The 15,355-nt window shown below is 38.6% G+C and overlaps 1 protein-coding gene across 19 annotated transcripts in view; it reads right to left on the reverse strand.

Moving 5' to 3' along the window:
* MAST2 (microtubule associated serine/threonine kinase 2) overlaps positions 1-15,355 on the reverse strand; it is a 203,705-nt gene that overhangs the window by 27,749 nt on the left and 160,601 nt on the right. For all 19 annotated transcript variants that reach the window (XM_085585688.1, XM_085585687.1, XM_085585686.1 and 16 more), the window contains 6 exons: positions 13,354-13,429; positions 12,266-12,475; positions 6,506-6,607; positions 2,494-2,626; positions 814-875; positions 65-150 (listed from right to left, as the gene is read on the reverse strand). In XM_085585688.1, coding sequence (XP_085441814.1) covers positions 65-150; positions 814-875; positions 2,494-2,626; positions 6,506-6,607; positions 12,266-12,475; positions 13,354-13,429 — 669 coding nt within the window. The remainder of the gene's footprint in view (positions 1-64; positions 151-813; positions 876-2,493; positions 2,627-6,505; positions 6,608-12,265; positions 12,476-13,353; positions 13,430-15,355) is intronic.

A 15,355-nucleotide genomic window follows, 5' to 3' on the forward strand; every position in this document is an offset into this window, starting at 1 on the left:
ATAGCCCTTTGCTGGGTAGGACAATAATAGCATTTTCTTCTAATTCAAAGTCTAAAAGTCTTACCCATAAGCACCATTACTGATCAGTTTAATAGTTTCAAACTCTTCTTCAGACGGAGTTTTCTTTGACTGGACGGAGGCCCCACGGCTCTGGGGAAAGACAACAAGAAAATGAAAATCATGAGCAGGAATGACTTAATTCTATATGTTATGGGGTTTTTTTGTCTTTTTCTTCTTTAAGCACCCATTAACTCAAACACAATCAATTTCTGAATTTCTGGAGTCCTCAGCTTTAGGACAATTGTCTGTATCCATAGGGTGTTTGCAGATTCCCTCCACAAATTATTAGCACAAACATTCAGTGGACTGTAAGATTCAAGCCTTTTCTTAATATTACATTTTTTAAAAAAACAATAAAATAAGGATATTTGAAACCTAGCCAGATACATAATTCAATGTTTCCAGTGGTTTTACTAAAAGTCAACTCTTTTCAATACCCATCACATTTCATAAATGTAGATAATAAAGAATTCTTCCAGATGATTTTCATTTTTAACTCAAATATTTTTTAAAAAAATCCACAAAACTTGGTAATAATGCCTGTTTGCATCTTTTAAGCATTTTACCACAACTGTATAAAGATTTTCACATTTTTATGAGCACGTACTCTAGTCTTAATATGAGCTTTTAAATGTCTGCACTTTTTTTTTTTTAATTACAATTACTCTGCCTTATAATTAATTCTTTACTGTAGACTACTTCTTTTGAGAGAAAAAAAAAGTGCTAGACAGAGTGAGTGTATTACTGCTTTACCTCGACTGAATCATCTGTCTCGGGAGTGTCTGGGCTGTCATAGCTATTCAACTGGGCCATTTCTGAAAAGAAAGAGGAAAGATTACTCCTAATGATCTCAATCAAACACTATTCTCTTTGTTTATGCAAGAAAAACAGGAATGTAGATGGTGAAGGACATTTTCTCCCTCTGTAAAAAGTCACCCTAATTATACAGTGATAACCTTTAGCATCTTGTATGCTGCAGGCAGTATTATATATAAAGATGAATATAATTAATTGTCCTAATTTCAGCCTGACTTACTCTAGATAGTTTCTATAGTAAGTAAAAGCAATAAATGCATGTTTGGAGAAAGTGCTGTCTAGTTAATATTAAAACCTATTACACACATATATGTCTGCATGTAGCCTGGTGGCACCTCTGTGCTCCAAGAAGAAAAAGTATCACATTTCAAACAGCTGCCCTGCACGTGAGGTGGCTGATTCTGCAATACACCGAGCAGCACAGTGGAGCAAAGTCACTGAGTTTAGGCTACTCAGCTGTCACAGGAGATGCTGTAAACTCTGCAAGCCCAAACCCTACGTTAGCCACGAGTCTCTGAACAGACATCACTGACATTTCTGGGTGCACTCCTTACAGAAAGGAAATAAGGCACCTTGACATCTCCCCACATTTCCAAAGAAAATTTGACTTTAGTAGGGGAATTAGCAATGGAAAGGTTCTCTCCCATGACAGGGATCAAATGAAATTTCCCTTTAATGTCAGATTTCAACAAATGCTATTAAATTGCATTTAGAAATCTTTGGTAGAAATTTTCCTGAAGAGCTCTTCACTTGAAGTCAACCTGTCACTGTCATTCCAGTAAACACCAGAGAAGTTAAACTACTCCAAGCCAGACTACTAATTTATGTTAAAATTATACTCTCCTGAGGTAACAAGAAGCATAGTTCAATCACTGAAATATTCCACACTAACCTCCAGTCTCTGTCACACTTTCTATTGTTGCTGAACAAGCTGTGCACACTCAGAAAACTTGTCATTTCAGCTGGCAAAGTGCCAGGCAGAAATATTAATTCACTAATTCTAAAGTTACAATCTTCTGGGCCAATGTATATCTATATTAAGTTTACCATATGCAATTCTGGCACCTTGCAGAAAAGCTGTTTCTGTCCTTACTCTGCTCTCTTTGGTTTGGCTGCTGCACAAGATGTAAAACTTAAATCTCACCTACAGCTAAAAATGCATATTCATTGTGGTAATCTCATGGAAAAACACAAAAAACACACTTTTCCCAGAGAAGACCATCAAGTGGGATGATGGGATACTTTCCAACCAGGCCACTAGCAGGCCAAGCAGATCACAAAAATAACAAGCAAATTTACTTTTACTGTCCAACGGCACAGAGAAAACAGTTAAATCCTAAAGCCATTTTCTAATATTGTATCAGCTATGATACAGGGAGACATTATTAACATCATAAGTAAAGAACTGTCACTATTAATGTGCCATCCTTACCCCAGCAACATTCCTCTGAGACATGGGCTGAAAAGGACAGTCTAGAATTTGACAGCAAACAGGAAAATAAGGAAAAATGGCCTAGAAATTCAATCAATAAAATAAAAGCATCCTTCAGCTATGTAGTGACCAGGAGATCTATTATCCTTTCAACAGTTTGGAAAGTACATAACAAGAGTTCTCACCCTCCAGGGGATCCCTGGTGAGTCCCAGCTGGCTGATAATGTAACGAGGAATGTCGCATTTAATTCCTTGTCCTTCCTTGGCATGGCCTTCTGCAGCTTCCAACAAATGGTAGAACTCTTCAGGATCAAACTCCTACAGCAAAGCAGTGAGAGACACAGAGAGGTAAATGATACAGCTTTACGATTATGAAAGGTTTCTCCCCCTTAGAGGAGACTCCTCAGAAACATCCAAAGGTAATTCTGGGCTCAGCAGTGATGCAGAACATTTCCAGTCACAAGCAAGGCAATGCTTTCCACTCTGCTCTGCAAAACCAACAGTTACATCCCACGGCGTGTCCATGGGTTTAGATCTGCAAATCAAAACAGAACAAGGACTGTAGGGAACTTTCTACAAACCACACCCAAACTTTCAAAAGCTCTTCTTAACATAAGTGTGGAGACAATTCCCAGTTTTGTCACATTGAGACATGCCAGGGAAAGGTCTGTGATGAGAACTGAGGCATCACCTTCTGCCACCTCCATCTGACAGGTGAGGTAACCCAAGATAAGCCTTTTGTACTGTCAGTTACCACTTCTAATCAAGCCATACACCCACCCAAACCTGTCACTGTCCTAACCTCAGTAATTGCTAATAAAATTATTAATAAAACAACTTTTTTCATAAGAAGTACAGCTGCCCTGCTTCTTGTACTCTACAGTACAGGATCACTTTAGCAACTCAGTCTTCGTGCATGTGATCTCTCAGGTCAGAAAAGGTCATAGAAGGTGTCATGTCTTGCACTGGACTAAGAGATATAGTAGGAAACAAAAGACAAGCTTTGGGCAGCAGGAGCACTCTGCTTAGGAACAAGTCCACCAGTTAACTTTAGCTCTCCCCACTACAAACCTCATCATTCACCAGCAGTGAGCAGCTTCGCCAACACTCTTCAAAAATTTTCCAGTGAAATGGGAGGGTGAAAGGGGAAGTTTCAGCAAACAGCTTAGCATGCACAGATAACAGTGAGGGCATCAGTAAAGAACTGCTGTGTGGTCAGCAACGTAAGAGAAAAAGAGCACAGAACTGCAAACAAGAAAAGGAAATTAGAGCTTGTAATGATGTGAAGAGACTTGAACAGAGAACAGATGCACTTCCCATGACTGCTCCAAGCAATTCTGCTTGGACAGATGCTGTCACCAAAGACAGCAACAGTGTGAGAAACAAAGTCCCAACTCCTCTGGAAAAGCATTAATCAACAGTCTCAGAAATGGCAGAGAGCAGAAGCCAGACCAGAGAGGACTACAGAGAGAGATGGTCACCAGAATGCAGCGAGAGGGATGGTGGAGCCAAGGAAGGACTTCTTGAGGTAAAACTGCAGGTCATTCATCGGTGAGTAGAAGAGAGAGGGAAAAACCAACTTGGTGACAAGAAAAACCAAACATACAAAACATTAAGGAACTATATAGATTCCAGTTCTGACTTTTCTATGGTAGGTTTAATCATTTGAATACAGGAGAATGAACTCTACTAAGGCGAGGTAGGTGCTGTGGAAAAATAAATTGAAAAATAAAAAAGATACTTTTTCCCAAAGATGGTTTCAGAGATGCACAAACCATGAACCATTATTATCTTCTCAAAGACCCAGAGATTGTCTGACAATAAACATTTCAGAGTCCAACAGGTAATGCAAATACAGAAACCAAATAGTTGAACTTAAGAATACTTAAATGTTTTTGACTGCATTAAAACAATCATCACCATCACAAGCACTGTCTATATGGACACTTACTTAATTTACAAGGAAGAAAGAAGAATGAGCTGTGGTACTAAAGTTAACCTGAATACTAAATAGTAGAAAAACTTTTTATAAATTCATTTATAATTCATATAATTGAAGCCAAAGGTTTCATTACAAAAAAGAATGTTAAAAATAAAAATGAAAATTAGTTCTCAAAAGCTATTTAAACAGATGACTATCCATTACTATATTTCTTGCTTTATGGGACAAAAGGAACATTAGTATTTAGTTCTTCATGTCACCAGATTAAAATAAATATTTGGAAAAAAATTTCTAGAAAAGCAATGCAGGTTGAAAAAAAACAGGTAAGACTAATCCATAGATCCAGATATTATTTCCATGCTTTGGAGTCTGGCCACTTGATTATCAAGGTTGTCACTACATACTTTGGAATTCATTACTCAAATCTCAATGACTTTGCTGCTTCCACCTGCTCCCACTCACTTTGCAGAACATCAGGTGGAGAAGACACAGAAGAACCTGGAGACCTCTTGATTTGCAACTAAGAGCTGCCTTGAGTTTGGAACTCTGCAGGGTACAGACACGAGCTCACAAGGCTTTCTGAGGTTCCAAGTTTCCCTAGACAATGAGTGTACACAAGCAAAAATTACAGTGGTGAATGCAGCAAATACAAACACAGTGAGTTTAAATTTATCTCCTTTCTCCATTGCCTTCACTTCCAAAATAAATCTTGAAGAAGTGCTGGAAGATAAGTGGGTGTCACAAAAACTCATCTAAATCACAAACTTGGTTTGAAAAACCAGGAATTCCCAGTTTGAATGGAGCTGTGGCCAGGATTTTCAGTGCAGTCTGGCAGAGATTTCTGGAATCAGTAAACGAAGGTATCCATCCTGCTGGCTGTGCAGCCAGCTTCCTCACTGACAGCAGCCTTCCTTGCACTGCAGGATTCCCAGCAAAGTGATCCATCTGACAGCTGTGGAAGAGGAATAAGGAACTCTCCAAAGTCGACTGGTTCTCATAATTTCTGCAGGTGTTTCCAAAAACTGGCATCATTGGTAAGACTGGAACACTCTTGTCTACTTTGTCAAAGAAAGCTCCACGAAACTCATTCATCTTCCAATGACTCCAGGGATGTCACCCATGGACACACTGACCACAACATAACCCACATGTTAACTGTGTTTTTATAGCCAGCCACAGATCCCTAATCCAGCCAACTTCTCTGATGTCTCAAACACCTGTAGCACCTCTGTCACTTTTCTCTCAAAAGAACCACCTCAAGTGTGGTCCGACATACCAGGGAATTTCATCCTGTCATTACCTAAGTTTCCATTGTAGATTTGTGACACCTCACAGTTTTTGGCGATTCCCCTACATCCTCATTAATTTTCCAGCATCCTTTTGAAATCCAGTCACTGAATTGAACCCTTTCAATTGTGTATACCTCTTTCTATATATATTGAAGGTTTATATTAACCCTGCTGCTATGGCATGACAGGGAGAATACAGGTTGCCATGCTGCTTCCCCACCACACCAAGGCAATACTTTTGTAGTTGCAGAACTTTGGGACACAATGGTCTATTTCAGTGGAGTTGCCTAAAAATTTTCACCATTTTCTAACATTAAATTTTAAAAAATGCATTATTGTTAGCCAAATTAAGTTGTTAAAAAGGAGTGAGACTTGCTTTTGTTTGTATTCCAATAGCACCAAATAGGATTTCAAACCCAAGCTCCCAAATCTCCTTGGATCTCACACTGGGGGGATCCCACTGTGTGTTCACAGCTGGAAAATCTGACACCAAGTTTCACCAGTTGCTGGTCTACTGGAAGGATTTGAGTTCCAGAGCCCAAACACCCTTTATGTCATGGAACTTCTTCCTTAGTGGCAGCTCCTCCTCAGCACGGTGCTCTGGACACTGGGCACCCCCCATAGAGACATTTACAGCTCCTTACAGTAGCTATTAACACATGAGGAACATACAGTGGCATCAAGTAGCATGGAATGATTTAGACAGCTACATCTGGCCCCTCAGCCATAAACTTTATACTAAAATATAATTTAGCTGCTGATGCAGCTGACAGCCCATTAGAGAACTACTTCCATATTAATGCAGAAGCCCCTTAGTACTTCTTTTTCTTTTTACATATCAATTTATTTTTCATCAATGTTTTAATGAGCATGCAAAGGTCTCTTTTGAAGGCTTTGTGTCCCTTGTGCCCTCAAGTGCCCAGCACTGTCCAGGCCCTGCAGAGCCTCTCCCAGGCTCACACTCACCAGGCACTCGAGCAGCCGCGCGGGGCGGGCGATGATGATCATCAGCTTCTTCACCAGCTGGGTGACGAAGGCAACCTCGGAGCTCTCGGATCGCTCGTGGGCCTGTGGAGGGCACAGCAGCACGTTATGGTCCCAGCACTGAACTCTGAGTTTCTCTGTCAGATGCTGAACTCAACCACCAAGCTCAGTAACCAATCCAGCAGCAAGAGCACAAACTTCTGTGCTGAGTCAGGGCAGGCTGAGCTCAGCTTGCTCAGGGATGCCAAAGTACACGTGGCTTTTCCATCACATCTGACTCACATTATCATGCAAGAGATATTTCAAAGGCTCTATTTGCATTATATCACCTATCAATTATAATACATACAATGTGGGCTCAGTTTATTTTTTTTACTGAAATGTTTTTTTTTCAATTTTATCTTCCACACAACATTGACATCTAGGTAATCACTAACAGACACATTTCTGAGCCTTACTTTCAGCTAGAATTTGAACTAGAATTTCTCTTCATCATCAAGAAAAAGTCAATCTCAGTTTCTCCTTTTTCAGTTTTACCAATCTTGTTGAATAACTCCAGCATTACACTGGGTGTTATGTAGGTCCAAGCAGATAAGCAAAGAAAAGAGCATATAAAAACTTAATTCAGAGGATTTATCCTGTCTTTTACTTCACCAGATTTCAGTATAAATTGAATACTTAGTTTCAAGATGTATGTGCATTTTTGTGATGGGATGTCTTTTTACAATAGCAAACACACCAAAACAATAATAATTAAAATAAAAAAAAAAAGAACACATTAAAAAACCCTCAAAAATTACCCTTCTTTTGATGAAGCACACAATGGCTACATTATGAGTTCTGGAGCAGCAATATAATAGTATTTCACTGCAGAGTGATAAAAAAATGGCAATGCAAAAACTCTTAAACTAAGTACAGCTATTTTTCCCCAAGGTCTAAAAATTGTGCTTTAACACAGCCACAAATATAGAGTCCAGAACTTAATAAATGAGCTTTTGTTGGCAACAAGCCAGATACATATGAGTGATATTTTATCAGCAACAGTGCAAGCAACAATAAATTAAAGGGTTCATTTAGTGCTGTCCATTAGAATCACCTAAGAATATATTTCTATATCTTTATATGTCTGAGAAGTCAAATCACACTGGCAATGAACTAAAAGAGCAATACAAATACAGGGAGCAGAAATTCAGAACTAGAAATATATAAGCTGCATCTTATATAACATATCTCTGATACTTTGCTGCCAAACAAAAAATATTAAAAGGTTCATTATTTTTCATTTTGACACCAGTTGGAATAGAAATGTTGATTGTGTCCTTCAGAAGTGGTTAGCATTGGCTAGAATTTTAACCTTGAAGAGGATAATGTACGTGTTAGTTCATTATCTAAAAACAACATTAGAGGTCCTTTCTAGCTATAAAGCCTTAAAAAGAAGATTATTTTAGAAATATTGAAATACGTTGTGATTTCTTTTCCTAATGAAAAGATTTTTAAAAATTATAAAATAGAAAATAATAACAATGAAAATGATAAATATTCACTTTACGTCCCCTAATGCATTATGCAAACTTACAAGTTACAATATGAATTTTAAAAAGAAATTAATGCTTTCATATTTTAAAAGCCATTCCAGATCACCAGAGTTTAGCTGCACTGATATGAATAGATAAAACATCAACAACTTTGTATTATTTTAAATTTGAGCCATGCAACTGGAAAGTCCTTTTCTCCCCCCTATATAGGTTATAATAGGCAAAAAATATAATGTAATAGATATAATTCATCATTTTGCATCCATTTGTACTGTTAAAGAAAACTTAGTCTTTTAAATCAAGTCCTTTTGTTTTCTCCTTTTCTCATCTTTGACAATTCAGGCAAAACAATTTAAAAATGCAGCTAGTAAAATCAGGTGTCTAAAAATGAAAAGCTAGACCATGACTGCCAAATGACACAGAAAAGTAAAAGGAAAAAGCAAAAAGCATTTACAAAAACCAAACACAACTTGTAACAGCCACTCAGCCATCATCTCTGCACAGCGCTGCTCTTCCCAGATCCTCAGTGAAACTGCCTCCTCTTCCTTCCTGCTCCTGCAGGACAGCCTGGACATCCCTGGGGACAGAGCCCAGGAGCAGGAGGTTTGCCCAGCCAAGCAGCACCCGCCGCTCCCATGAGCCAGGTGCCAGCTGTGCCACCCCAGCAGCGCGTCCCCAGCCCCGCGCCGGCCGCTGGTGGCATCTCGGGGGTCCCCTCCCGTCCCCAGCAGGGCTTTGGGCAGAGGCTGATGCCATCCCTGCACTCGCTGCTGGGGACACGTGCACAGCAGGTAGAGATGGGTAATTCACAAACCGATTCCCTCATCTGAAAGACCCATCCGTCACTAACTGTGGCTGCTGGGGCATGAAATTAAAATCACTGTCCTCCCCTGGGCTTCAGCAGGACCAATAACTGGGATATGCAAGTCACAAAGCTGTAATTGAGCTAATATACTGATGGAAACCAAAACAATAGACCTGCAAAGCCAAGGACTGATAAATTTACACTCAAGCTCCTACTAAAAAGCAACCCCAGCCAGAATATCCATTTGCCAATGTGCAGCATCAGTCACTGCTGTACAATGCTCATACCCTTCCCTGCTCCTTTTGTTCATGCACAGAAGCACCTGTAATCCTTCACCTTCCTGCCCAACTGGCTACACCTAGGCTACTTCTACCTTTCTGATTCAGCCAATAATAACTGATTATAACCTTTTGTTCCTCAGTAACCTGAGATTCTAACCCACGGTAACAGGTAAAGAACTGAATGTCACATATTCTTCTTTATATCAGTGCTTTATCTAATTTTTTTGTATTTCTACTTTGATGTGAAGTGTAGCATTCAAGTTCATGTTTTCCAAAATGAAGAAAATCTCTTAAATTAATTTTTACCTCATGATTATTTCAATGATGTGATATGTTCTTCTGGCTAAAAGACAGTATTTCATGTTCCAAAATAGGGAAAAGATCTCATTTGCCATAGCTAATGAGATTTGTTGGCATGTTATTGCAAAAGCCAGGATCTAAAGATCTTCCAAAAGCTTTCTGGTTTGGTGCATTTAAACAGCTCATTATCTGCATACCCAAACAGTCTGTTTTACATTTTTACTCAAACTACAATATATTAAATCAAATTTCTTTTTTATGGTTTGAAATGCTGTGCAAGTTTAGTTTGTTACCAGGTATCAGAATCGACACCTTAAAAAGAATTTTTAAGAGAGAGAATCCATTCTTTCATAGCAAAATTGTAAGAATATCTGTGGATATTTCTGCCAGTTGCTAGCCTCATTATTCACCAATAAAGCATCTTTCCAATCTTTCAGTATCTTATCAAAATATGGAACTCCATAGCCTGCTACACAGACTATACAACTCCCAAGTCAAACAGCTTTTTGAATTACCTTGTAATTGGTATTATTTATGCACCTATTATTTATGATACTTTACAACCTAAGCAAAGGTTAAGATCCTGCCATCAAATTTGAAATAGTTTAAACTGACTCTAAAATGTCCTGTGCTTCAGGTGAGTCCTCTAAAAGAAATAGTATCACCAATTTCTATATATTTTGACTAAAATGTTCCAATTATTTCCTTGCATAATGCAGTCTAAAAGGCACAGCACAGACTAGATAAGCAGAGGAAACAAATAGCTCTTAAATATTAAAATCTAAAAGATAAACTAAGGAACAGAAAAATCCATAAGACAGGAAAAAAAATGAGAAAGAAGTGGAATGAAGCCTTGGCTTTTCTCTGAGGTCTTTAATGTCTTTGTTCTCTTCCTTCCCAGCTGTTCTGTCTCCCTTGCCTCTCTAAATATTCCTTTTAATCACCTCTAGCCCACCTTACTTCCTAGAGTAAATCAATCAAACTGAAGAGCTGACCCCTCTCTTGAAGATGATGTTAAGGAGGAAGAGGGCAAAGAAATCCCCAAAATGTCAATTCGTGAACAAGCTCAGAGATGACCATTGTATCTCCTCTAATCACAGTTCAATAACACCTTTCCCAGTATTTCAGAGCAGCAGGATAATACTTGTAGGATCAAGGGGGAAGGGACATTTAAGGAGTGTATTCTGAGGATTTGTTCTGAGGGAAAGGGGAGAAAAGGAAACAGCTGATTTATCTGACCCACACCTCCTCCGAGACCCTGATTAACCTCTTCAGGCCAGAAGACAGGACTGAAAATGCAGACTGGAAGGGGCCAGCCCTAATTTATGGCTCTCTCAATTCCTTACTGTGTAAGAAATCATTGTCCACACACAGAGAAGGAAAGTCAGGGAGAGGGAGAATTTCAGGCTCCACGGATCTGCTACCAGAAGCAGTAAAACACAGTGTAGTCCCCCTGTGCCCCTGAAATGTAAGGGATTTTGCTGAGCATACAAAGTCACTTTTAATGAAACCTTTCCAACTTCCAAACCATCACTCAAAGAGGCCTGATCCCTTATTTCACAGCTCACATGTGCAAATACCCTGCTTTCAGGCTCTGGAGATACAAGGGGGATCCACAAGTGGTTACTGATATCCTATAGGCAGACAATCATATAGCCCCTCAAAAGATATTCCCTACCTCTCTTGGTATGTCAAAATTATATTCCCCACCCAAACAGAACACCACAGATCCAAACATGACTCATTTTTCTTTCAAGCATAACAAATACCAGAAAAATTACAGCCATACTTACATAAATGGGGCAGCCAAAAAATTCAGCTGATACAAGGGAAGTTCCTGCAGCTTTCACAAAGCTTTTTAATACAACAAATGTATATTAATATAGTATTTTTACTTATCTGCCTTTTTCTAATGTCTGAAAAGAGTGGCAAAGGGACACGAACTAGTGTAGTTCATGCCAGTATGTTAGCAAACTGATCAATAAAGATAAAATTAAAATCATAACAGAAAACAAAGTATTTCAGATATTCTGTTTCCAGGTGATATTTGCTACCTGTTTTCTGTTTCTGTGATACTTGCTTATCTGAGAATGAAATCTTTATAAAACCTGTTTGCAGTTTGCTGTATCATTAAAGCAGAGGATTAGGAAGATACTCCTAACCAGGGGTCTGGATGCAGCAATTTGCAATAGCACACATTCTTCACAAGTTACAGCATAAATTCTAAGAGATGTTTGAAATTTAACATTGTTTTCACTTTGAAGGGAAAGAGGGAAAGAGCAATTTTTAATGAGTAGCTGAAGCATAGTGAGAATGCATTAAAATTACGCCCCCTTGTGCATTTTCATAAGCTTTGAATGCCACAAAACACATCCAAGTACTAAAAATCCACAACTGGATTAAGTTCAGCTCAAGAAAATCTTTTGTGAAAAATTTACAGCAACACGAATAACTATGGTGCTTTCACTCCTTGAAAGCAGTATTGCAATTAATGTCTATTCAGAGTCCTGAAGTTCATGAGAAAATATTTCAATAATTTTGTTCAGCTGAATAAAGCCAATTTTCATAAATGGTAAAGACTGCCTTTGACTTACTCATATTCACATTTAATTTCTGTACAAAGAAAGTTCACAGGTGAAGTGATTTACTCAAACCCACCCACAGCAGAGCAACAGGAGACTGGAACATCTCAGATCTCCTGACACCCCCACCCGCTGCCCCTCCCCTGCAATCCACACTGTCTCTCCTAAAATCCAAACTCTGGCTTATTGGTTTAAGTTTCAAACAAAATAATATATTCTACTTTCCAGAGGGCACTTACATCCTGGAGAAGTTTCTCTAAGTTTTCCTGCAGCTCATAAAAGTACCGAGAAGTAATAAGACCTTCACGTGATTTATCTAGGCAATCTCTGGCCAGTTCAATAACTTGATGGTGAATGAAACTCAGGACCCCATCTGCTAATTGCAGCACGTTCTCGGGAGCATTCGTGGCAATAAACTCAGCCAGCCGTTCTTCCATCTGTGCCGTGGCCTAAAAGTGCAGAATAAAGAGAAATTACTCCTGAATTTTACTAAGGCAGATCTTAAAGCACAAACAAGTAGGGTGTTAAAGAAACATTTGCAATACCAAATTGCACGAGGCTTAAAAAATATTCCAAAATACAATAGCGTTTTCTGAGAATCAAGACAGCACATCAGAGGTAAAAGTTCTGTTCACATGAGCAAACAACAAAAATTAATCAAAACATGCTTTCTGAAAATGTAAATGTCCATAAAAGTATCTTGGTCCTGAGGCTGTATACCTCCCTGGGTCTCCAAAGCAAGGATGAAAGTTATGAGGCAGTTTTCAGAACTTTTAGACAAGACTGTGGAAGCTGAAAATCATTGCCCCAAGCAAGAAACACGCGGCGTCTCTATCACTATAAGCCCTGATATCCTGTCTCCAGAGAAACATCTATTTTTGCTGGTGGTGAACAGGAAGGAATGGCCAGATCGACAGCTGTGGGATACACAATCTTCTACACTCATTTCAATGAGATTTTAACTTTTAACTTGCTTCCACAGGTTTCATTATTCAGCTTTTTAAAAAGCCAAGGCATTGCCCTTCTTCTCACTCTTGTGAGAACTTCTTGTGCCAAGAGAAGACATCAGAAATTTAGCAAATATTAAATACACACAAAAAAACCAATTCAGCCCTTTCCATCCTAATCTCAATGTATACTAAATCTATTTCTTCTACTGTAGAATTAAGATATGAAGATGAGGAGGCAGCTTCAAACTCTCAAACTCTCAATCACTGTTTGGAAATGAGATATAAAAGCTGGGCTCCTTCTCTAACCAGCACTACAAACTAATTCTGAGCTTGGACATAAGTTCATTGAATACATTATTCAAAATGTGATTCTTTACCTTTGGAAACCTCTCTTTGTACACGTGATTCATCATTATTATTTCACTGTCAAAGGAAACTGGAGATCGACCAGGGCTGGAGGAGAAAAGAAATCATGTTATCATTTACAGATATCACACCAAAACGCTTCAAAACCCAGTGCTGATCATAATGCTGCCACACTGACTGTAGCCTTTCCAAAGCTTTGTGTTCACTTCAGTAATGTGCAGATGTTGGACCTCAGAGAAGATCCTGGCAAGCAGTGGCAGTCTGCTGGAGAATGCTGACATCCCTGTCCTGTATTTCATTTCCAGTGAACGCCAACCATAACACAGAAGCTTGTAAAACCCCGGTGCATTTATTGCAGATATATTTGCTATTCCCCTCATTCTGTGACTGCCCTCCATGGCAGCAGGAGCAGCCATACTCCAAAAGAAATCACAGTGAGCTCTGGAGTCTCCAGTGGCAGAAGGGAGCAGGGCAATAGGAAGTAAGGAAGTTGAGATGATTTGTTTTCCTTTGTCTGAAGGATACTACATGAGCACTGTTATTCAGCTGGATCTTACATATAAAATAAATACCACAGGCAACAGGGACAGAGTACTTTAATGAAAGCTGCACTCCCTTGATACACATTACACCATGGATCCATACACATCTATGTACAGATTAGCAAGAAACTTAAAGGCACGACAAAAAAAAAGAAAGAAAAAAAACCCAGGACACTAAATCCTGACGAGCTGCATTTATATTACTGTTTGGGTGGGTTTTTTAAAGAAGGGTTGCATCTCGTTTCATCACATCTGATGGCATGCAGGGCTCTGACTCACTCTGCCACCAAGGACAGGCGGATGAGGTAATGCAGAAAATCCCCAGCCACAGATCGCCTGCAGCAGCTCATTGCTCCAGCTACCTTCTTTCAACGTTCAAGACAAACAAGGGCTTCAATTATTTGGCATCTAAAGTGATCACTGTCTTCATGATTTTGAGAGTACTAAATACTCCTACAAATACTCCATGTCAAAAGATAAAATTGTATCTTGAATGCCTTCAAACATTTCAGACTTTCTAGTGAAGGATGAAATCGATCTCTCTAAATGGAATAAATGCATTTTAAACTTGGAATGCATTACAGTTACTACCTTCCTGCTAACCTATTTAGAGCAAAAACATTCTTTTGGCAACATATATTAACAATTCAAAGAAAATTTAACTCATTGGGTCACAGACTGTAGCAGTACCAAACACTTTTCATGCCTTGTACTGAAAATCCATGAGTTACATCATGTCTTGTTTTTATTACTGCTTATCCCTCATCTTGAGAAAATGCATTTCAGATTAAATCTGTCATTGAATCCTTATGTTGAAGAAGAAGAAAACTGATTTGGATGTTATGAATAGCAAGTAAAAAGACATTTTCATCAACTTCTCTTAGCTTGGTAGATAGCTATTTTTAATAAAGAATGATTTTCTTTAAAAAGAAACTTACATTTATATTCCTATGTAATGTATGACATAATTAAACATTCAGGTAAAAACATTTAAATTGCAGAGTTATAAGCAAATTACCCTGCACATTTAGCTTACTATTCTTATCCTTTTTTCTCTTAAGACCAAACATGCTGACACAAACACCACACTTGTTTACTGGAACTTCATATGGAACTGGAGTACTTGGTGAACACAGTTATCGAATAATTCATTTTTCTCTGATGTAATTTTTCTCTGTGTGATGTGAGGTATAAATTTCAAGTATATATAAGCCCTTTGATAGTTACACAGAAATACTGAGGCATACACATACTTAATTTATACACTAAAATTTGCACATGCTTAAATATTTGCTGTCTTAGGGCTACAATAAAACATGAGGGATTTTGCTTTTTGCTTTCAAAGCACTTTATTCATATGGATACAGGAAATTAAGAGCTCTGCAGAAATCAGCTACTTGAGCTGTCCTGCCAGCAGATGTAGCCTTTCCTTAGGGAGAACCACAATAGGAGAATTTACTGTGTTTGCTTT

This window comes from Lonchura striata, chromosome 8, assembly GCF_050655825.1.
Source record: "Lonchura striata isolate lonStrDom1 chromosome 8, ASM5065582v1, whole genome shotgun sequence".
NCBI lineage: Eukaryota > Metazoa > Chordata > Aves > Passeriformes > Estrildidae > Lonchura > Lonchura striata.